General features: G+C 55.0%; 3 protein-coding genes across 10 annotated transcripts; 1 reads left to right on the forward strand and 2 right to left on the reverse strand.

Moving 5' to 3' along the window:
- Positions 1-938: 938 nt before the first annotated feature.
- KCNK6 (potassium two pore domain channel subfamily K member 6) lies at positions 939-12933 on the reverse strand. Its single transcript, XM_030874379.2, has 3 exons — positions 11229-12933; positions 4502-4897; positions 939-4336 (listed from the first exon to the last, which is right to left on the reverse strand). Exons 1-3 carry the CDS (start codon positions 11548-11550, stop codon positions 4113-4115), a joined length of 942 nt encoding a protein of 313 aa, XP_030730239.1. The 5' UTR covers positions 11551-12933; the 3' UTR covers positions 939-4112.
- Positions 11365-22105, forward strand: YIF1B (Yip1 interacting factor homolog B, membrane trafficking protein). 8 transcript variants are annotated; one of them, XM_030874373.2, is made up of 10 exons: positions 11365-11499; positions 12878-12928; positions 13869-14266; positions 18553-18791; positions 18873-18977; positions 19127-19205; positions 19326-19383; positions 20396-20551; positions 20637-20730; positions 21715-22100. In XM_030874373.2, exons 3-10 carry the CDS (start codon positions 14215-14217, stop codon positions 21868-21870), a joined length of 939 nt encoding a protein of 312 aa, XP_030730233.1. In that variant the 5' UTR covers positions 11365-11499; positions 12878-12928; positions 13869-14214; the 3' UTR covers positions 21871-22100. The 8 variants fall into 8 exon arrangements, with proteins under 8 accessions (XP_030730233.1, XP_030730238.1, XP_060144417.1 ...); XM_030874378.2 differs by having other exon boundaries at positions 13869-14257; XM_060288434.2 differs by having other exon boundaries at positions 18553-18977; positions 21715-22105.
- C19H19orf33 (chromosome 19 C19orf33 homolog) lies at positions 17878-23114 on the reverse strand. The gene is made up of 4 exons (XM_030874380.3): positions 22979-23114; positions 22763-22857; positions 22503-22637; positions 17878-22385 (listed from the first exon to the last, which is right to left on the reverse strand). Exons 1-4 carry the CDS (start codon positions 22998-23000, stop codon positions 22215-22217), a joined length of 423 nt encoding a protein of 140 aa, XP_030730240.1. The 5' UTR covers positions 23001-23114; the 3' UTR covers positions 17878-22214.
- Between the last annotated feature and the right edge of the window lie 253 nt (positions 23115-23367).

Consider the following 23367-nt stretch of genomic DNA (forward strand, 5'->3'; position numbering starts at 1 on the left):
ACATTATAGGTGTTCTACGTAAATGAAGAGCTGACAGGGGTCTGTGCTCCCCACCCCCCAGCCCATCCCCACAGACCATGGAGGGTGACTTCATCTGAGGGAAGAAATCCTGCAGCTGTGTACCTGAGCCCTTCTAGACTCCCAGAGGCAGAGAGACTGGGGTGTCCTCATGGCACCCCCCCACACTCAGGAATATAGCCCCACCAAGGGGAGGGCCTCTGTTACCTTGATGCACAGAGTACACCCTACAGCATCACTTACGACAGCAAAAGACTGGCAGCCACCCACATGTCCGTTAATGAAACGTGGAAATAATTTATTGGATGTGGGTCCTAGAGGAGGCACCACAGACGTAAAAAAGGATAGGAGACCTACTTGTGTGCCTCTTGAATGATCTCCGAGTGACACTGGGTTGGTGAAAAAAGCAAGGTGCAGAAAAGAGAATATTAGAAAAGCATACATGTATATATGAAACATATAATATGAAAAAGGTGCAGAAATGAGAATAACCATTAGCTGACATTTTACTGAGCACCAGATATTGTTCTAAGAGCTTTATTAAATTGCTTCATTCTCCAACAAGTCCATGAGGTAGGTGCTGTTATCATACCATTTCACAGATTGGCAAACTCAGGCACAGGAAGGTGAAATCACTTGCCCAAAACCACAGAGCCTAGAAGTGACAGAGTTCAGATTTATACCCAGGGACTTTGCCTCCAGAGTCTGTGATTGTAACCACCTCACTGTACTAGGTACCACTATGTAGAGTGAAAGAAAAAAATTAATAACACACATATACACACACATGTATATTGCTGGTACATGCCTAGGAGACCTGAGAAATCTGTCAACACAGCCCAAGTACAGGAGGAAGACTTACTTTTCACTGTACAGTCTTTTCTACTTTTTCCATTTTTAAGCATGTGCTTTTTTTTTTTTTTTTTTTTTTTTTTTTTAGTATCTTGAACTGAGCAGGGCCTGATTTCTTTTTCCGGGGGAATTTGGAAGGAGAAGTGGTGAGGAGCAGAAACCAGATCACACAGGCACCTCCCCCAAGCACCTGCCTTCCACCCAGCTAGTGACTTCAGCAGCAGGGTCAACGACCATGCTGAGGAGCCAGGAAGGCTGGGAGACTGAGAAAGAGCTAGACAGTGGGTGTTTCTGAGCCTCCGTGGGACAAGGTGACCAACCAAAACCTTGTCCAAGTCTCAGTTTTGTATTTCCTGTGTGACCTTGGATAAGTTATTTAACCTCTCTGGGCCTCCTTTCCTCATCTGCAATATGGAGAATGTACCTGACTCACAGAGTTGCTGAGAGGGTTAAATAAATTCTTGTGTATCAGGGGCTTGGAACAATGCCTGGCACATAGCAAATCCTATATAAGTGTTTTCTATCACTGTTATTAAAACAGTTTTGTGTGACTTCTTAGCATCATTTGACAATGTTGCCTCCTCCCTCCTTAAAATTCTCTCATCTCTTACAATACTCTCCACCCTCCTGGTTTTCCTACTCCTCTCTAGAACTCCTTTGCTGTCTCCTTTGTAAGCTCTTCTCTCGGGTAGGAGGGCATTGGTTGAAGGGTCACTGCTCACCATATGGGGCTGTTATGTTAATTAGAAAAAGAAGTCCCCTTTGGGCATATTCAGCCATGAACTTCAGCCCCTATTTGTTTCCACCCTACCAGCCAGGCATCCCTTATGTAAGTCTCAACCTGCATAATTGTACATCACTGCCTTGGCTGATTAGTTTATTGATGTCTGCCCATTCTCCCAACTTTCTGCCTTTCTAATAGAAGCCCAGTTTTGTTCAAGTATTCACCAGCCTGCAAACTAAAACCTCAGCCCCAGCCTCAGACCTGGGTGGCAGGGGGAATCCTGAGGCATCCAATCTAATCATGGTGATGCCATCACTCTGGCCAATGATTGGGTCAGGATGTGCATGTGAGCCAATTTTGGCCAATGAGATGGAAGAGGAAGGCTGCTGGGAGACACTGGGAAAAGGTTTCCTTGTTTCCAAAAAGGTACCATGGGAAGAGATGCCCCCACCACCACACCCCGCCAACTTCCTGTAATAAAAATTAACACGTCTGATTGTGATGCCTGGATCTGTGGCAGCCACTCTGGGGCCACGAGGAGAGCCCATGTGGGAGCCAAGCCTTCAGCTGAGGGTAACAGAGCAGAGAAAGAGGGAACCTGGGACCACAAGACTTCCTTGGAGCTGTGGATTGTATCATGCCTGGAGCTGTCCCCAACCCTGGTGATGTACAATATACAACCGTCTCATCGTTTCAGCCAGTGCCAGTCAGGATTTGGTTACTTGCAACCCAAATCTTTCCTTACTGATATAAATATATAAACATCCTAAGGCTGATTTCTCAAGGCTGGTCTTCTCTCTTCATTCCCACCCAGAGCTGTCAAACCCACCTTCATGGCCTTGGTTTCCTTGTCTGTCTCCAGCCTCAACCACCCACTGAGCCCTTGCCCTGAGGGTCCTGTAACCTCCTGATGCCTTCCCCTGTGTGTCCCATTAGCCCTTCACAGCCACCATGTTCCAAACAAGCCTCAGCATCTCCCTTCAAATCTGTTCTTTCTCCCAGGCTCCCACCTCAGGGGCAGCTGACCAACCTTGGACCTTTCTCTGGCCTTATCCCTCCCAAGTCTGTAAGGCTTATGGCCTGTCCACTTGGCCTTCTGAGCATCCCTCGACTCGCCCCCTCCTCCTCTTCCCTTGGCCCTACCCAGTCCCACTGTCTCCTGCTTTGTTCCTGCCCCAGCCTCCCCTGGGCACCCAGCCTCAGTGTCCCCCTGCACACAGCAGCTAAAACCCAAACCTAACCATGGCCCTCTCCTGCTCAAAACCCTTCCATGGCTCTCTAGTGCCCTCAAGAAAGAAGCCAAGTTCCCAAGATGGTCCTTTAAGGATGCTTACGATATGCCCATGTCCACTGATAATATTATCATTATCTGCCTCATATGTAAAGTACCCAGAACAGGGCCTGGCCAAAGAAAGCATCACAGAATAACATGGCAGGCTCTGTGAAATCATCTTTCGTTATTGCCATTTTCCTGATGAGGAAACCAAGAATCACAGAGGCAAAGTGACCACCCAAGGACACAGACAGGACTGAGTTGGGATTTGGGCCCAAGCAGGCTGGCTTCAGAGCCCAGTGCACCTAATGTAATTAGTCCTTGGTAAACGGGAACAGCTGTTACAATGGTGTCTTACAAAGAGCAGTGCCTTAGCTTCCTGCCTGCCAGGCTGCTGAAGAAGATTCTATCACACAAGCCTACCCCAGGAGTCTCCGAATGTGTCTTGCTCCCTGGATACACTTGAGGAAAATGAGTCAGGTACACCTTCTTCCCCGGACTACTCCTCAGATTTCAGGTCTGAGTTCAGTTGCGCCTTCCTCCAGGAAGCCCTCCCTGACCTTCCAGGCTGGATTGGGTACATTCCCTGTGCTCCCTCCACCCTAGCCCTGACCACTCTGCCCACCGCCACCCTCACCCCCCCACTGAAGTCCTGCCTGTTATGGACTGTCACTGTGTGAGGACAGGTCTGTCTACCTTACAGGATGGCAAGCCCCATGAGAGCAGGGGGCAGACCATCTGGAACACTACTATGTCCCTAGCACTGCCCAGCATGGGTTGGCACAGAGGAGGGAGTTTTGAGTGAGTGAATATACTCTTTCCACTTGACAGATGAGGAGATCAAGGCTCTGAGAGGGCCGGCCACTTGGCCAAAGTGGAGTGACTGATCTAGCTCCTGAAATGAGGTGTGAGTCCAGAGCCTGGGAGAATCAGCAGGTGGTGAGTGGCAGATGGCGTAAAAGAATGAGAAACAAAGAGATGGTGAGAGGGAAAGACAGAGACGGTAAGAAAGCCAGGGAAGCACAGAGTGTGCAGGGAGGTGAGAGGAGGGGCAGGGGAAACTTAGGCAATGCTGGTTCCTGGATCCGGGTGGTGCTCAGGCAGGTAAGACAAAGGACAGACGGATAGCGGAGGCAGGGCCTCAGGAACACTTGCATGTGCTTGTGGACGTGCTAGTCTGTCAGTCCAGTCCCTTGGGCCCCTCAGCCGCAGGCCAGGTCCGCAGCCTCGCGGCGCCTGCCCCAGCTACCTGGGGATGGAGGCGTAGTCAGGGTGCAAGTCGGCGGCGAATTGCTGGTGTGGCTCTGGCTGGCGGCCCAGAATGTCCACCCGATCGTCCCCATCCTCGTTGAAGCTGGTAGGGCATGGATTGGGCAGCAGGATGAGCTCTGTGAGGCCATGAAGGTCAGACACGCGGCGGAAAGTCTGCAGCACGAGCACCATGGCGACCAGGCCCAGGAAGAGGTAGACTGCAGAGACGGCAGAGGGGCGATGGGTGGACTCAGACCTCCAGGTCATGGCCGTGGGGCTACAGGACCCCCAAAGATTGGGCAGTGACTTTCAACTCCCCCCTGGGTTGGGGCCAGGTCCCCCTCAGACCCGGCCCTCGGTCCCCGGCCAGCCACCCCACTCACCTGTGACCAGCACCTTGTAGAGGGCCCGGTAAGGCTGGCCGGGGGCCTCTCCAGGTACATAGTCACCCAGGCCAATGGTGGACAGAGAGATGAAGCAGAAGTAGAAGGCGTCCAGGAAGCTCCAGGCCTCCTCAAGGTGGGCAAAGACGGCGGCCGGCACCAGGAAGCAGATGGTCACCACGACCCCCAGCAGGACCGCCAGGTGCCAGCGGGCCGCCTGCGGGGGGTGGCAGCCCCAGCGCCGGCTCAGCCAGGACAGGGGCGCGTGGGAGAGCAGCAGGGACAGGCGCTGGGCCGAGGCGGTCAGCAGCAGCATGGTGGCCGGCACGCCCAGGAGCGCAAAGGCGATGGAGAAGGCCTTGCCCCCGTCGGTCAGCGGCGTCGTGTACCCGTACCCTGTGGGAGTGAGGGGGAAATCCTTCTGCCCACTCGGCATCCACTCCGGGGTCTGTGGCCACTCTAAGCCAAGGACTAATTTCACTCTCGAACCCACCTCTCCTAGAATCTCTCATCTCCAGCGACGGCACCTCCACCCTTCCTGCTGTTCAGGCCAAGAGCCTGGTGTCATCCTCGACTCCCTTGTCACTCACACCCAGTTTCTGTCTGTTGTCTCAACCTTCAGACAGATCCAAAACCCACCGACTCGCCCCACTCCACCCCACGGCTCCATCCTGGTCCTGTCTACCCAGCAGCCTCCTGCCTGGTCTCCCTTCCCCCCTTATGCAGCCAGAGGGACCCTGTGAACACGTGAGTCAGGTCATGTCGCCGCCCTGCTCAGAATCCCCCCATGGCTCCATCTGACTCAGGTAAAAGGATAAAGTCCTTATGGTGACCCACGGGGCACCACACAACCCAGGGCAGCACGCTCCCACCTCAGGGCCTTTGCACTGGCTGTTCTTTCCTGGTGGAACACTCTTCCCCCAGGTATCCACATGGCTCCCTTACTCCCCTCCTTCAGGTGTGCTCAAATGTCACCTTCTCAGTGACACCCTCACCACTTTAAATTGTTACACCCTCCTACCCAACTCTTCTTTTTAGTTTGTTTTCATAGCACTGAACGCCTTCTAGCATACCGTATGGTTTATTTATGTGGTTACTGTCTGGCTCCCCACAGGGTACCAGCTCCAGGAGGGCAGGGGCTTCTGTCTGTTTTGTTCACTACTGTAGCCCTGGTATCTGGCATAGAGTGGGCACTTGATCGATAGTCAAAATAATGAATAAAGGGTGCAGGCTTTACCCTGGCTCAAAGCCTCAGTTTCCTCTACCCTAAAGTGGGTGTGACAAGCCCCACTGTGCTCCCGGAGACCGTGGGAACACAGGAAGGCCAGGGTGGGTGTGAGTTCTGCAAACAGAAACACGATAAAGGGGAATTCAGGTGTGGGTGAAACTGGATCACTTTGGCAGTGTGTAATTGAAAATCTCTTTTGATTTCCCAAATAAAGCAAACCAAAGGGTCAGAGATATGACTGGAGTGGTAAGGGGCCTGGTTTATGCTGACAGTAAAATGTCTTGCCCAAAAGACTGCAGATCCAGCCCTGTGACCCGTAAGAAAGTGTGGAAGAATTGCACGTTACGAGCAGGCTTTCCCCTGAGCCCTTCTTCCATACAAAAGGATCCCCTGGCTTTTATATACTCAAAGGAATTGAAAGCAGAGGCTTGAAGAGATACCTGTGCACCCATGTTCATAGCAGCATTCTTCACAATAGCCAAAAGGTGGAAACAACGCTAGTGTCCACAGATGGATGAACGGATCAACGAAATGTAAATACAAACAATGGAATATTATTCAGCCTTTTAAAGGAAGGAAATTTTGACACATGCTGCAACATGGATGAAGCTTAAGGATATTATGCTAAGAGAAATAAGTCAGTCACAAAAAGACAAATCCTCTGTGAATCCATTTATATGTGGTACCTAGTGTAGTCAAAATCATAGAGGCAGAAAGTAGAACGGGGACTTCCCTGGTGGCGCAGTGGTTAGGAATCCGCCTGCCAATGCAGGGAACACAGGTTCGAGCCCTGGTCTGGGAAGATCCCACGTGCCGCGGAGCAACTAAGCCCGTGTGCCACAACTACTGAACCTGTGCTCCAGAGCCCGCGAGCCACAACTACTGAGCCCGCGTGCCACAGCTACTGAAGCCCGCGCGCCTAGAGCCCATGCTCTGCAACAAGAGAAGCCACAGCAATGAGAAGCCCACGCACCACAACAAAGAGTAGCCCCCGCTTGCCACAACTAGAGAAAACCCGCGTGCAGCAACAAAGACCCAACACAGACAAAAAAGAAAAAAGAAAAAGAAGGTAGAACGATGGCTGCCAGTAGCTGAGGAGAGGGGCAAATGGGGAGTTAGTACATAAGGGTATAGATTCAGTTTTGTGTGATAAGAAGAGTTCTGGAGATGGATGGTGGTGATAGTTGCACAACAATATGAATGTACCTAATACCACTGAACTGTACACTTAAAAATGGTTAAGATAGAAAATTTTATGTTATGTGTATTTTGTCGCAAAAAAAAAAAAAAAAAAAAACTAGGGAAAAATAAAGGATCCTCTAGTTCTTGCTGGACAGGTGGCCACCTGGAATAAAGACATTCCCTCCTCCAGCGCAGCTAGGTGTGGCTCTGGAATAATTTATGGCCAATGAGGTATATATGAAAGAAGCAGGCAACTTCCAGGAAGTGTCCTTAGAGAAAGGGAGATGTGTATCTTCCTTCGTTCCTCCCTCCTCCTGCTGCCTGGAACACAGATATGAAGGCTGGAGGTGAGCAGCCATCTGGGACCATAAGATGGGCTTGGGAATGGAAACCGTGCCCAGGAGTTATGAAGGAACACGAAGGTCTCTGACCATGCAGCACCATCCTGGTCTTGGACTGACTCCCTTGAATGTGAGCAAGAAATAAACTTCCATCTTATTTAAGCAGCTGTTATTTGAGGTTTATCACTTATGGCTCCAAGCTTCATTAATACAAGGCTTTTGATAGAGAAACTCCAGCAGCCTAGCTGAAATGACACGTTTGCAGATGACACGAAATCCTCATAAACAGAAAAATCGTAGAGTTAGAATAGAATGGGGGTTGTGAGCCTCAACTTGCTACCTCCAAGAGAGCCAAGTCCAAATCGGTGCTTTGTTATTTGGTCCCTGCATCACCTTGGCCAAGTGACTTCTCCTCTCTGAGCCTCAGTTTCCTCAGAGTACTGCAAAATGGCCTCATAAACAATGCCTTCCTCAAATGCAGGTTGGGACAGGGTGTAGCACCTAGCATGGGCATAGAAAGAGTTAGCATGACTGTAATGCTCGCTCCCTCCCCCCATTCCCAGTTGCAGGTGAGTCGACTCCTCCAGCCCTGGCCTCAATCACAGCAAGGCTGCCTGGACCAGCTCCAGGCCCCAGGTCTTCCTCAGAAGACTAGGCCCTATGACAAGACCAGAGACGCTGTGGGAGAGGTCTCTATGAATGACATACGGTCTTCCATTTCTCCAGATACATTCAGGGCTCCCGGCTTCACCAGCAACAATAATAATAACCGAGGCTCTGTCAGTCTCAGTTATTATTACCGGCACTTCACACGGACACAGACTCCCACCTTGACCAAATTTTAGTCAGCTCCTCTGAGCCCTCTTCCTTTTTTTCCCTTTTTTTTGGCTGTGCCGCGCGGCATGTGGGATCTTAGTTCCCTGACCAGGGATCGAACCTGCGTCCCTGCATTGGAAGCGCAGAGTCTAAACCACTGGACCGCCAGGGAAGTCCTGAGCCCTCTTCTTGACTAAGCCCAGTTTTAGCAGGAATCCTCAGTTGGTTTAGGGAGAATCCCCCCACTCTTGATATCTGATCAGATTCCTCACCATCCACCACTGATATCGAAGCCCTTGGCCAGTATTTAGCAAGAATCCCCCTACCTTCCATGCTCCTCTTGGTAATTTTCCATCCACTGACCCCTTCACTCTGCTCTCAGCTCTAAATCTCTCCAGCTGTCTTTGCTATATTCGGAATTGAGTTCAGTCTCTCTCCCCTGTTGCCATAACCTACCATTTTTAACGAATGTCAGAATAATTTTTTTTTAATATACATACATCACCCTCCTTCATTCATGCAAGCCTAAGAGGTAGTGTGGTGTGTTGGTTAACAGCATGGGACTCTGAGGCCTGACAGCCTCAGTTCAACACCGCACGCTATACTTCCTACCTGTGTGGCCTTGGGCAAGTTGTCCAACCTCTCTGGGCCTCAGTTTCTACTGCTGAAAAATAGAACCGCTAATGGCACCTGCCTCACAAGGCTTATTGTACTGAGTGAGTCAAAGTCCATATGTGGTTAAGTCCTCTACCAGGTGTTGCTATTACCGTGAAGCAGGGAGTGTTATTATCCCCATTTTACAGATGAGGGAGGACACTGAGAATCAGAGATCCCCCAGACAGTGCCTGCCTTGAGTTTGGCTTCTTCACCTGTCTTGCCTGGGACAACTTCTCCGAAGCCAGGATCTGGGAGGAGACAGAGGGAGAGTGAAGCCGGGGAGCAGGTCGTGCAGGCCCAGCCAGCAGCTGGAAAGTCTGTGAGAAGCACCCAGCCCTGCTGCCCCGGGCCTTGGTTTGCTGATCCACACAATGACGACAGGGCACAAAAGGCAAAGGCTGCCTGCTATTGCCGGCAGTGAAGGGAGTTAGGAGTCTGGGCCAGCCAGGCCCCAGCCACCTCCCCTATCCAAATCCTAGCAAAGAGGCAAAGAGGAAGTTTGGGGGCTGGGGAGGGGCTGTGGGAGGACCAGCAGAGCCTGACAACAAAGGGATTTTCCAGGTCTGAGGGGCCCTGAGGTGAGAGATTTCCCGGGTAGGGCTGGGAGGGGGCGTCAGTCCCACCTGAGGCTGTAGGGGTCCAGAGAAGAGGATCTGTGGGGTCCAGTCAGTAATCTGAAATCAGAGGCCAGTGTCCTGGTTTGAAAAGAATCCTGGTTTGGGGCTGGGGTCCTGGGTCCAGAGGAAGAAGGGGGACAGGCACCAGTGTGGGTGTTTTCTGGATTGGAAGGGGAATCCTCAGGCAGAAGGGGCTTCTGAGCCCAAGGATGCCTGAGGGGACATGATGGGGGTAGACAGTGCTACGGGGAGGATGGGAGGGGTGTGTGTGTCTCAGGTTCTGGCTGAGAGTGTCAAGGGTGGAAAGTGGGAATGGTCTTGAGTGGACAGTGGTGGTGGGGGGTCTGGGGTACAGAGAGCCTGGAGTGTCCTTGATGGAGGGAGAACTTCAGGTCCAGAGCAGACTACAGCAGGGTTGGGGTGGAGAGAAAGGTCCCAGCTGTGGGTCTGGAGGAGACTGAAGGGGTCCCAGGTCCCCAGGAGGTTCCCTTTCTTGGGAAATTCAGGTTGGGCAGGGGGTCTCGGGGGAGGGGTAGCAGGTGCAGAGAGCCGGCTCCCTGCACTGGCATCCTGGGGAGGGGGGCGATTCTGCTCTCAGGGACAGCGTGTGTGGAGGGCGCTGGGGTCTCAGGTGGTTCTGGGGTTCTTACGAGGGGTGTCAGGGTCCAGAGAGTGGTGAGAGTCTCAGCTAGGGGTTCTCGGGTTCAAAGAGGTCTGCAAAGAATTTCCTGGTGGTCCACTGGTTAGGACTCCGCACTTCCACTGCAGGGGGCATGGGTTTGTGTTCAGGGAACAAAGATCCATGCGGGGGCCAACATAAATAAACAAAGGGGTCCCCATGGGGAGTCCCTGGCTTGGAAAACAGTAGGGGTTTTTGCTGGTGCCGTTTTGGGACTGGAGGGGTGGGAGTCCTGGCTAGGGAGCTTCTGGTTGGAAAGTCAGCGGCCCTTCCTGAAGGTGCTCTAGTTTTCTCACGCACTTCCACAGCTGGGGCTGCTGAATTGGAAGTCCCACGTTCAGAGGGAACAGGGTGTCCCTATTGGGAGGAAAGCCCTGCACTGAGGGCTCCTCAATACAAAGATGTTAAGACGGAGTGGGATACGTGAAGAGGGGCCCTGTGTCTGGAGTCAGGGCCACCTGCAGAGGAGTATGAGGGTGGGGGTGGTCCTTGGTCAGGAGGAGGGCAGGGCCCCTTGCTGGGGAGTGGTCTAGGTCCAGAGGGCTAGAAGTCTGGGATAGGGGCCCCAGGTTCTGGCTGAGGGATGTCTACTGGCAGTAAGGTCTTTAGGGATAGCACCTGGAGAGGGTCTGGAGACTCAGGGTCCTCACTGGGGCACCAGGGTCGGGAGGAGATTGGGGTAAGGCTTCCTAAGGGGCAACCCAGAAGGACGTATCTGGAGAACCAAGAGACAGTGTTGGAGGGGATGGCGGTCTGAGCCAGAGAGAGCTGGCTCAGCATGGCTGAGGTCCCAGTCCAGATGGGGCGAGGGTCTCAGGCAGAGGGTCCGGGGTTCTCGCAGGAGGTCTCTGAGGGTAGTTCTAGGCCCAGAGGGGACTGGACAGACCCGGGTCTCCAAGGGAGTTAAGGCAGAGGAATGAGGCCCCAGATGCTCGCCGGAAGGTACTCTGAGGGTGGCTCTGGTCCCCGAGGGAACTGGTGGATTTCCTACTGGGAGGAAAGGCATGGATGGAGGCCCCCCAAGGTGGAGAAGCCCATGAGTGTGGGTCCCAGGTCCTCGTTGGGGGGTTTTGAGGGGATTCTGGGCTCAGAGTAGATCGAGAATGATCCGCCGGGATCAGGGTATTTCGTGGCGGCTCCTGGGTCCTTAGGGAGGCGGGGGCTCCGGGGGGTCCCGGGTCGGGGGTTCGGGAGGGCGACCACGTACCCACGGTGGTGACCAGCGTGCTGGCGAAGAAGAGCGCCGAGGCGAAGTCCCAGGCGGGGTCCGAGGCGTTGGCGGACCCCGAGGCGTTGGCGAGTGCTGCGCGCCCCAGCCGTCCTGCCGCCAGCATCCGTTCCACGAAGGCGTCTAGGGCGGGGGCAGCCACACAAGGGCTGCGCTGCAGCAGCTGCTGGCGCAGAGTCTGCAGCTCAGCTCGGAGGCGGTCTTCGTGCGGCCGCTCCAGCCGCGCCACCAGCAGCGCGCCCAGCACCAGGTAAGCGATGTACGCCGCCAGGGCGCCCGCCAGGAGCGCTCCCCGCCGCATGGCGCAGCCGGCCGGCCCGCCAAGCTCCTGGCCGCCCCGCTGACGTGGCCCCTGCCTCCCGACCGCCAGGCGCCCAGCTTCAGTTCCGGGAGTGCTTGACGCGCGGCCACCGGCGCCCCAAAGAGGAAGAAGAGGAAAAAGGGGAGGGGCGGGGTGGAGGAAACTGAGGCACGCCCCACCGCCAGGTGTGAAGACCGAGAGGGATGAGACCAGCGCTCCCGGACCCAGGAGACCGGAGGGATGCTTGGGTTGGGGGTATTCTTCCTTTCCTCCCCCTTCCTTCCTTTGCTTCCTCCCCGGAGCCGCGGCTCCCTACGCCAGAGAGAATTCTAAGTCTGTTTTTGGCTCGCGGACCGAGGAGTCGCTCCCCGACTCCTTAGGGCCATTGCTCAAGGCTGCGAAGGTTGTGCGCCGCACCGAGGCGCGTTGCTGAGGGGACAAGGGGACAAACTGAAATCCAGCCCTCGTTCCACGCGCCAGGTCGTGCGTTCTGGAGTGGGGCTGCGTCCACCTGGAGGGAACCCCTGTCTAACTCACAAAGGGGACACCACAGGGCCAGGTGTCACCTGTGCCCTCACAGAGTGGGGATCCTTAGCTATTCACCAAATCTTTGCTCAGCCCTCAATTTGTGCCTGGCGCTTTGCTGGGTGATGCTGGGGACACGCAGTGACCAAGACAGTCCCTGGGCCCTGCCCTCGCGGGGGGGCTCCCCGCACTTCAACCGACTGACAGCCCAGAGGGTCAGGGCTGTGATAAGGGAAGCACAGGCAGAGTGACAGGGGCTTGGATGGTGAAGCCTAGAGGACTGTGCAGCCAGGAGTCATAACTGAGAGACTAGAACAGTCTTCAAGGTCCCCAGAAAAGACAGTGTCTCAGAAGAGGAAAGGGAAAGCCACAGTGACACGGTCACTTGCTGACATCCTTCCGGAGGGCTATCACTCCCCAGAAGTCATTTCTACCATTATCTTTGCCTGAGATAACTGGAGGAGACTGAGGGACAGAAAAGGGGAGGCTGAGGGGGAGACAGGTTAGATAAAGGGGGAGATGGAGGGCAGAGACAGGAGAGACTAAGGTAGCTTAATGTTCAGGGCCCCTCACTTGCAGGTGTGCCCGTGTGTGCTCACTTGCTGGGGATTATAATGTTTTTTGGCAAACCAGGGAAACCAGGTTGCAACACAGGAACATTTTTATGACTTTTTGGGAAAATGTCTAAAGATGTTGTTAAAGAGAAAACCACAGACCCCAAATGGCGTCACTCGTGCTAAAGCCCATGATACCAAACCTAGATTTTAACATCTGACCTAACTGCAATTTTGTCCTTCCCCAGGAAGGTAATCTTAATCGTCCAGTCTGGAATTTCCTGGTCAGCACCAGCGAGGTAATCTGTCATGTGGGACCTCACCATTTCTACATTCCCCACGCCCCCACCCCTACCCCCGCAAAGGAAGAAGAGGTATTCTATAAGATAGATTCTCACCCTCCCACCAAAAGAAGGTGACCTGGTCTGAAATAATTCTTTCTTTTCTCTTGCTAATAACTTCCTTGCCTCCTTCTATAAAAAACCCTCCATTTTGTACAACTCCTTCAAGCTCCGTTCTATTTACTAGATGGGATGTCGCCCGATTCATAATTTTTTTTTTTTTTTTTTTGCGGTACGCGGGCCTCTCACCGCTGTGGCCTCTCCCGTTGCGGAGCACAGGCTCCGGACGCGCAGGCTCAGCGACCATGGCCCACGGGCTCAGCCGCTCCGCGGCACGCGGGATCCTCCCGGACCGGGGCACGAACCCGTGTACCCTGCATCGGCAGGCGGACTCCCAAACACCGCGCCACCAGGGAAGCCCCCATAAATTTTTGAATAAATCCCATAGGTCTTCAAATTTACTCGGTTTAGTAAAGCAACTATACTCCAATAAAAAATTAATTTAAGAAATTTTACTCGGTTTAGTTTGGGGTTTTTTGGTTTGTTTTGTTTGTGGGGGTTTTTTTTTGGTTTTAGCCGCATCAAGCTGGCATGTGGGATCTTAGTTCCCCAACTAGGGATGGAACCCACGCCCCCTGCAGTGGAAGCGCGGAGGCTTAACCACTGGACCGCCAAGGAAGTCCCTAATTTTGTTTTTTAACAATACGTCTTGAGGAAAGACACCTGGTTCTTCCCACCTAACTTGTTGGATATCCTTCTCTCCCTCTAAATAATCACTTTAATACCTAAAGTCTGCCAAAACTGTATAAGCGCTAGAGCCCGCACAACTCTGCTTAGCCCCTGGGGAACACTAACGGGTCTCTCCTCTCCTGCTCCATACCCTTCTCTCGCTCCCCAGTGTTCTCAAGAGCCAAATTGAGCGTTTGTCTATAGAGAACTCCATTTCCCATCGCCCTCTTCGCTCGACACCTACATTTCCCATCATGCACGACACCGCCTACTCCTTCGATTGTTCCGGGCTCCGCCCTCCTTGCCCTGCAGGCCTGACTCTCGCCTAACGTCACCGGCCTCCAGTCTTCGCCTCTTACCCGCCAGCTTGTCTGGGCCTCTGTGAGGGGGCGTGGCGTCTGCGCGATCGTGACGCCCATTGGCTGTCGTGTGGCCGGTGAGGCGTGGCTACGGGAGCCGGGCGGGCACATTTCGAACCGTGGCTGGGGCTGCGGTGGCGGCGGCGGCAGCGAAAAATGCACCCGGCAGGCTTGGCGGCGGCGGGGACGCCCCGGCAGCGTAAGTGGCGTACGTGGCCGACCGAGGCGCTAGGAGGGCGGGGCATGGCGGGGCCGCCTCGGCGGTTGGCGAGGTCGCCGCAGGTCGGAGGTCACGAGGTCAGGGATCTGGAGCTACGAGGTGTGCACGGCGCAGGGATGCCAGGTCCGGGTAGGGGCGTGTTGGATTCGATTCTTCTTTAGGAAATTCCTTTAGAAGAAAACAAGTTTGGGCAGGATATTGTGTGATGTGCAGAACAACGCGACTTTCATTCATTTTCAGTTAGCCGTCTGTCCTCTCCCCACCCTTCCGTGGCCTTGGGCTGTTGCCCACGCACCTTAGGACGGCGTTCAAAGCCCTGCGTGATCGCAGAGGGCCGTGTTTACCCCTCATTTAAGATTTGAACCTGTGTTTATTGTGCTGTTAATCCCCTTTTCCCGTGTCTGTGAATTTGTATCTCTCTTTAAGTTCCTCTTCATCTCCGGGAGTGTGAGTGCGTCTCATTTATTCATTCAGAATATCTTACTTCAGCTCCCTTGTGCCAGGCCCTGTGCTGCAATTTGGGTACCCAGTAGTAACCAGCAACTTGGCAACTTACAGCTCAGAGTTTAGTGGGAAGACAGACACTAAACTTGGAAGCAAACTAGGCAGCAGGATAATTTCGGGAGTGATTAGGACTGTAAAGGGAATAAGCCGGAAACTGACTAGGGGTTGAGGAGGCCTTACATTCCTCCCTCAACCTTTGTAAGATGCCTGACTGGCCCTGTGGTGGGCGATGCTGGGGATACAGCCGTGCCCATCAGTCCTGGTTCCTGTCTTCATGGAGCTGTGATAAGAGAAGAGCAGGCAGAGGGGTCAGGGCTGGGATGGGGGAAGCACAATCAGAGTGGTTATGGCAGGGATGGAGGTGTTGTGTTAGCCCAGATTAGGAAACATGACCCAGCCCAGGCGTGTCAGTGAAGCTTCCTGGAAGAGGTAACATCGAATGATGAGGAATTAGCCCGGGGAAGGGGATTTATGGTGCGAGGGAAAAGCGTGGGAGGCCTGTGCTGAGTAAGCAAGTAGACAAATGAATATAGATTCAGAAGTTGTGACGAGTACTTGGAAGAGAAAAAAGAACCACTGGATGTTATGAGAAGAAAAGTGTGGGGCTAGTGCTTTATATTGAGGAGTAAGGAAGGTCTCTCTGAGAAGGAATCTTTTGAGCTGAGGCCTGAGTGCTGTATTGTCAGGTGTTAATTGTGGGAAGGTGTTCCAAGGTGAGAGCACTGTATGTTCAAAAGCCTGAGGGGGCAAGGAGCTTGGCAGGGTCAGGGCCCGAGAGGAGGAGGCCCTTGTGACTGGTGGAGTGAGTCCCAGGAGAGGTAGCAAACCAGGGTGGTTGGCAGGGCTGGGTCATGCAGGGCCTCCTAGGCATTTGGATTTTGTTCTCAGCGCAGTGGGCACCGATCTTAGGCAGAGGGCATGAAATATTCTCTTTTACATTTAAAAAGATCATTCTGGCTGCTGACTGGAAAGGAGGTTGTTGGGGCTAAGAATGAACAGGGGAAGCTGGTAGGAGGACATTTAAGTCAGGTGCAAGATGACAGAGTCTGAGAAGGGAGGGTGACATTGAGACCAGATGGGTGAGAACTGATGTCAGAGGTAAAGGCCCTGGGGCCTTGGCAGGAAGTGGTGGCTAGAGACAGCCCAGGGCACAGGGTGGGTGGCTGTGAAAGCCATGGGTGTGGTGAGATTGCCCTAGTTGAGAGAGAGAAGACAAGGGTAAGGGTGGTGGAAAATTGGGGCACACAATTCAGGGAGCTGGAGAGAAATCACTGATTGAGAAGAACTGATCAGAACATCAGCTCCATGAGTTTTTCCCTTTTGGTTCACTGCTGTATCCACCTCACCCGCAGCACAGCCTAACCCACAGAGGTGCTCAGTCGATGTTTGTGGGGCTCCGACAGGAAAGAGAAAGAGGTAGTACAGTGTCTCAGAAGCCAAGAGAGCAGAGAGTTGGAGGTTGGCAGTTGGAGCAAGGGCCTCAGTGCTGCCGAGGAGCTTGAGTCTGAGGAGAGTAATAACGGCCTTGGCCTGGTAATGCAGAGGCAGTTAGGGGACTGGTGAGAGCAGAACCCCAAATGCCAAGGGCTGAGGGGGCAACAAAGAGGGAGGAAGTGCTTACACTAAAGCTTTCAGGAAGCCAGCCCTTTGGCCAGAAGTGGGAGAGGGAAAAGAGAAGCGGTGCTTGGGGACAAGTGGGCCGGGGCCAGTGCTGCTTGCTCTGGGATAGAGGACTACCTGGGTCTGTTTTCAGGCTACAAATAATGAAGAGGAAGAGTCGAGGGGCTAGTTATTGATAATAGGTGACGGGATTGACCACTTTTTTATGGGCCAGGCCAGGGGGTGAGGAGTTTATGTCACTTTGCCCTGGAGTGTTGACACCATCCTGCAGAGGAGAAAACTGAGGTGTAGAGAAAGTCACGACATGGACTATGTGATTCCTCTTCCGCATCCCATTGTAATCCTACCACCCTGTTCCCACTGTGGCGCCTGGCACAGAGGAGGAGCTCAGTAAACGTTTGCTGCGGTGGCATGGCTTATTGGTCAGGGTACTGGAGCCTGAGTGCTGGGTTCAAATCTGCTCTCTCCATATTCCCCATCTCAGTAGACAGCACTCCCATCCACTTGATCACTCAGACCAGAATCTGGGAAGACAGCGTGAATTCCTTCATCTTCCTTACCCTACCGCAGCCAAGCACACCTCCAACAATCCTGCCTCTCCTACCTCCAAAATTTGCCAGAAGCAGCCCCTCCCCTCCCCACCCCATCCCTGCCCGCCCCATCCTGTTCTCCCACCTGGACCACCTCAGCAGCTTCCTCCCCCCTCCCCTCCCCTCCTCTCCCCTCATCTTGTCCCCGCCTTCCCAGTCTGTTCCCCCGCAAGAAATGGAGGGATCTTTTGAAAACTTGAAACCGGGCTCTGCTTCACACCATCTGTATGACTCTGGGCAAGGGCCTGAGCCTCTTTGGGGCTCATGGTTCCCATCTGTAAAATGGGATGATAGTCTCACCAACACAGAATGGATTGTTGTGAGGATTAAATGAGTTAATCCACAGTGTTTAGAACATGGCCTGGTGTGTGGTTTAAGTGCTCAGCTGGGGTTTAATTATTACAATATTTAACAGGGTGACCTGGGCTGGAATCCTGCTCTGTCACTCCCTCATTTTGGCCCTTTGCACAAGTCATTTAGCCTGTCTGAGCCTCGGTTTCCACATCTGTAAAATGGGCATGGCCATTTATTCATTCATCAGGTTTTTAAATTTATTTTTATTTTTATTTATTTTTGGCTGCGTTGGGTCTTCATTGCTGCACACAGGCCCTCTCCAGTTGCGGGGAGCAGTGGTTTCTCTTGTTGCAGAGCACGGGCTCCAGGCTCGCGGGCTCAATAGTTGTGGCTCGCAGGCTCCAGAGCACTGGTCAGTAGTTACGGCGCACAGGCCTAGCCGCTCCGCGGCATGTGGGATCCTCCCGGACCAGGGCCCAAACCCGTGTCCCCTGCATTGGCAGGCGGACCCCCAACCACTGCACCACCAGGGAAGCCCTTTTTTAAAATTTATTTTTATTTATTTATTTATTTTTATTTTTACATCAGGTTTTTATCAAGCACCTACTCTAACCCTGTTCTAGGGGCTGGGGCTTCAGTCACAAACAAGACAAAGCTCCTCACCTTGGCTGGGGCTCAAATTTGAGTGGGGGAGACAGACAGTGAATAAAATAAACAGCTAGTGTGTCAGCTGTTGCTGAGTTCTGTGGATATAAATGAAGTGGGGAAGAGGGATGAGGGGATGGCACCAAGGGAGATGCAGCTGTAGACAGGATGGCTGGGGAAGGCCCCACGGAGCCAAGACCTCGAGGAGAGGAGGGGGCCCTGAGGATGTCTGGGGCAAGAGCGTTCAGGCAGAGGAACCGCCAGTGAAGAGGCCCTGAGGTGGGAATGTGCCTGGTGTGTTCACTGAGTACTGAGGCCGGTGTGGCTGGAGCTGGATGAGTAGGAGGGAACGTGCAGGGAGAAGGTCTGTCTAGAGACCTTGTTTGTAAGAGGCTTAGCACAGGATGCTGTGCAGTCAACCCCAGTACATAGTAGCCGTCATCGTCGTCCTCCTCCTCATCATTGTTATTTGGATGGATGGATGGATGGCAGGCAGGCAGAGGCCGCCCAAACCTGACTAGACAACCCATCTGACAGCAAAACCAGTGCCCCACTGCGGCAGAAGTGGGAGGGAGAGCTCCTGCAAAATGAATGAGGCTCCCCACCCTTCTCCCCCTGCAGCCTCGAAGCGGAGGGTACCTGTGTCCCAGCCAGGCATGGCTGACCCCCACCAGCTTTTTGATGACACGAGTTCGGCCCAGAGCCGAGGCTATGGGGCCCAGCGGGCGCCTGGCGGCCTGGGCTACCCTACAGCCTCCGCCTCGCCCCAGTCGGCCTTCCTGGGTGATCCTGTGTCCAACATGGCCATGGCCTACGGGAGCAGCCTGGCCGCGCAGGGCAAGGAGCTGGTGGATAAGAATGTGAGTGGGCCGGGCTGGTGGGTGTGGGGGCAGGTAGGGGCCTTGGGGCCAGGGCTTCAGGTTGGCGCTCTGCCTCCCCAGATCGACCGCTTCATCCCCGTCACCAAGCTCAAGTATTACTTCGCTGTGGACACCATGTATGTGGGCAAAAAGCTGGGTCTGCTCTTCTTCCCCTACCTGCACCAGGTGAGCATCTAAGCGGGGTGGCAGCCTGTAGACAGGGGTGGGTCAGGCTGGGGCAGGCGTGAGAGGCAGGAAGATAGGCCGAGAGAGGGCCTGTAGGCGGGCCAGGAGCCCAGCTCTGGTCCTGCCTGCCCCCTCCGCCCTCCCCACAGGACTGGGAGGTGCAGTACCAGCAGGACACACCAGTGGCCCCGCGCTTTGATGTCAACGCTCCTGACCTCTACATTCCAGGTTTCACCCTACCCACCACAGCCCGGTGCCCTCCTCCCTCTGGGTGGGCCTGTCTCGGGCAGAGGTTTAGGTGCCCGGAGGCCCTGGGCTGACTAGTGTCTGTGTGTCTCCCTCTCACAGCCATGGCTTTCATCACCTACGTCTTGGTGGCTGGCCTGGCGCTGGGGACCCAGGATAGGTAAGAGTGGCCTGGAGTAGGCAGAGTGTTGTGGGGTTTGGGGGAGCTGAGGGGCAGTCAGGAAGGTCTCTTGGTTCCCCTGTCTCAGAAGAGCCCCACCATGTTCCCAGTTAGCCCAAGACAGAGCCCGCACGGTCACCCTCAGGGTCACCCTTGCCCCTTTCCTCTTTCCCACCCGTGTGCAGCCCATCACCACACCCTGTGCTGGGTGACACTAAATCCATCCTTCCCCTGGCCTCTCCTAACCAGCTGCCCGGCCCACACATACCCCCTGCACCCCCACTCCAGCAGGAAGGTCTTGGCTGGGAGGTGAGCCTGGCCATGTCCCCCCCCGCTCAGAAGCTGTCCCTAGCTCCCCTGTCCCCAGACCAAGCCCCAGCTCCTTAGCCTGGCACTGCCTGCCCCTCTCCCTCACTCTGCTGTGCCACTCTGGTCCTCCTTCTGTTTCTCCAGAGGACCTGGGTTGCCTCCCCAGGGCCTTTGCACATCAGTTCCCTTTGCTGGGGAGTGTGTTCCTCCCCTACATCACCTGCTGAGCACCTATTCACTCATGATGTCTCCACTGCGATGTTACTTCCTCAGGGAAGCCTTTCCACCCTCCAGCCTACGTCAGGCCCCCACCTCTCACTCATAGACCCCTGTTCATTTCCTTTGTGGCATGGAAAACGGTTGTCATTAGAGTCAATTTATTGTTGAGGCACTGGGGATATGGCAGAGACTAAGGTCCTTCTTCCCCAATCAGCTCCTTACTCCTTCAAGCCTTAGCTCAAGTGTCTGATACCCACCTCCCAACGGGGTCACACACCTCCCCTGCCCGGTGCTTTCCCCATCCCAGCCCTGACCTTTCTGGGCTGTCACTGGGGATGGGATTTCCAGGACAGGGCCCAGATCCATCTTGGCCCCTGCCGGGTCTTCAGCATGCCCCGCCCCCCCCCATACAGGCTGTCCCCAGGCAGATGCTTAGGGAGGGTCTGAGCCAGCTAACTGAATGACAGAGATTGGGTGCTGACAGGTTCTCCCCAGACCTCCTGGGGCTGCAGGCGAGCTCGGCGTTGGCCTGGCTGACACTGGAGGTGCTGGCCATCCTGCTCAGCCTCTACCTTGTCACTGTCAACACAGACCTCACCACTATCGACCTGGTGGCCTTCTTGGGCTACAAATATGTTGGGTGAGTACCCCCCCTCCACCTTCCCACGGCCAGCCCCCAGCTCTGGGGCTTCTTCCTCAGACCAGCCTTCCCCTTTCCCCCACAGGATGATTGGTGGGGTCCTCATGGGCCTGCTCTTTGGAAAGATTGGCTACTACCTGGTGCTGGGCTGGTGCTGTGTGTCCATCTTTGTGTTCATGGTGAGCTGGGGCTCAGGGAAGGATGGGACTCAGGGCACAGGCCTCCTGGGCAGAGTTGGGGGTCCCTGGAGGCATCCAAGCAGGGGATGTCAGGTGGGGAGTTTAGACCAGAGGCCCCACACTGGTGAACTGAGGAGCCCTGGAGTGGCTGCCCTAGCCTGAGGGTCCGGAGAGCTTCCTGGAAGAGGGGGTGTCCAAGCGGGGTCCTGAAGGAAGAGGAGGCGCCAGCCAGGCTGCTAGAGTGGGCTCTCACCCTCACTCCACTCGCCTTGCATGATGGGCCTCCTACCAGAATTTCCTTTAGGATGAAAAGAGTTCAGTATCCTCAAAGTAGCTTCTCTGAGAGTTCATCCAGCTGGAGTGGAGGTGCTGGTTAAGAGCACTGGGATCCACCAGGCCTGGGTTTGAACCCAGGCTTCGCTCGATCCTGGGCAGATCACTTCCTCTCTTTAAACCTGCTTCCCCTTCTGTAAAATGGGGATGATGATAATTGCACGTCAGGGTACTGGGAGGATTCAGTGTGAGGAGCAGAGGGCAAAAACTAGTGGCTGGTGGGCCAGATCTGCTCAGATAAACTTCGACTTAGATGTCATTATTTAAAATTCTGGGCGGGGGGAGGGGAGGGGAAAAAAGTTAAGAAGAAAAAGAAGGCATTTCTGGCTTGTGTTGAAAAATTGTCAAGGGTCAACACAAGCTGGTGACGGCCAAAGGGCCGAGCCTGGCCATCCCCTCAGGCGGAGTATTCACAGTGAAGTTCCTCACCCCACTCACTTAAGAGGCCTCGCCTAGCATTTGAGTTTGGAACCCTCACATTTTCTCCCAAGGCCTGGGAGGAGGAGCAGGTCCTCCACGTGTGTTAGGAGATTTGGGAGAAACCAAGGTTCCTCAAGAGCAGAGACTTGAGCCCAGCTGCCCTATGGAGGGGTGGGGAAACTGGAGTCTGGAAGGAGTGCGGGCTCAAGAGTGAACCCCTCCCCCGCCCAGATCCGGACGCTGCGGCTGAAGATCCTGGCCGAGGCGGCGGCCGAGGGCATCCCGGTGCGTGGGGCGCGGAACCAGCTGCGCATGTACCTGACCATGGCCGTGGCGGCGGCGCAGCCCCTGCTCATGTACTGGCTCACCTTCCACCTGGTGCGGTGAGGGCGGCCCCACAACGCCTCCAGCTGCTGCTTCCGGTGGCCACCGCGCTGCCGCGCTCATCTCCCGGCCACCTGCCGGCCACAGGGTCCACCCCGCCGCCCGAGTCCCTCCCTCCCCATCCTCGCCGAGGTGCTGAGATCTCCAGCTGCACAGGCCGCCCCCCAGCAGTGCGGCCACTGTTCCAGAAACAATAAACCGTAATGGGCACGGCTTGGGCAGCCTCTCCTTGGCGCGCGGTGCCCAGCAGGGGGCAGGCCCGGTCCGAGAAGGGGGATGGGGAAGGGCGGGGGACAAAAGGCAACCTGGAGGCCGAGAGAAGGTTTACTGAGCCCCGGAGAGGCCCGTTAGTGGGAAGCCTCCTTCTTCCCCTCCTTCTTCTTGCCCTCCTTCTTCTCCTCCTTCTTCTCTTCCTTCTTCTCCTCCTTCTTCTCCTCCTTCTTCTTCTCCGTTTTCACCTTGGGCTTCTTGACCTTGCCCGGGGCGCTTTTGTATAGCTCGGAGCCGGCAGCGCTGGGCTGTGGGGCGGAGGGCGGTGGGGGAGGGAGAGGAGAGAGAGGGTTCGCCTGTGAGACGTCGGCCCGAATTCCGGGCTGGGGCGCCGGGCACCCGCTAGTGAGGGGTAAGCCTCTTACCTTCGCCTCATTTTCTGAGTCGCTGGAGCTGCTGCCGGAACCTGAGGACCTTCCGTGACCGTGGTCGTGGCCGTGACCGTGGCCGTGGCCGTGACCGTGGCCGTGGCCGTGACCGTGGCCGTGGCCGTGCTGATGCTAGTCGGAGGCATGGCAGTGAGGCCAGGGACCCCTTTCCCAGCTCCCATTCCCCCATGTCGGAGGCCCCAGACCTAGCGGGACCCTGGGGTCAAAAACACCCTCCTAAGAATGAAGTGACTTACCTTCGGGTTATCAGCTACCTCAACTTTGTCGGGGGCGTGCTTGGGGTCTCCTACCTGGCCTGCCCCGTGGGGCTTCTTGGAGGTGGACTCCAGGGCTGCAGAGAGAAGAGAAATTGGGTGCGTTGGTGCAAGCGCAGGGAATGCCCCGTTGGAGGCAGTCCCTGGGTTTGAGTCTGGCCCCCTGCCCCTCAAGCTCCCCACTCCCCAGGAGCGCACCTGCCGACCGGTCGACCTCCATGGTGCTGAGAGAAGGTATGTCTGCACGGCCAAAGGCAGAGGACCGGCCTTGGGGAGAGGCAGTGGGCCAGCCCCGGAAGTTCTGAGGAGCCCAACCCGAGACCTTTGTTCAGAGTCCTTAGCCCTGACTCACAGCCCCTCCCCGGCACCGCCCAACTGGTCCTCTGGGAAATGGGGAGGGTGGACAGTTAACTTATGTCTCCCCCACACCACCACCCACCCAGTGAGCCTTGGCAAGTGAGTGGTGGGTGGGGCTGGGGGAGGAATGTGTGGGCAGTTGCAGATTTGAGGGGCTAGAGCTCTTATCAGCTTCCCCTAAAAGGGTCAGATCCTTGCTTTTGAAGAAATGAGAGGGAGGGTGCCTCCCC

Source organism: Globicephala melas, chromosome 19, assembly GCF_963455315.2.
Source record: "Globicephala melas chromosome 19, mGloMel1.2, whole genome shotgun sequence".
NCBI classification, from domain to species: Eukaryota; Metazoa; Chordata; class Mammalia; order Artiodactyla; family Delphinidae; genus Globicephala; species Globicephala melas.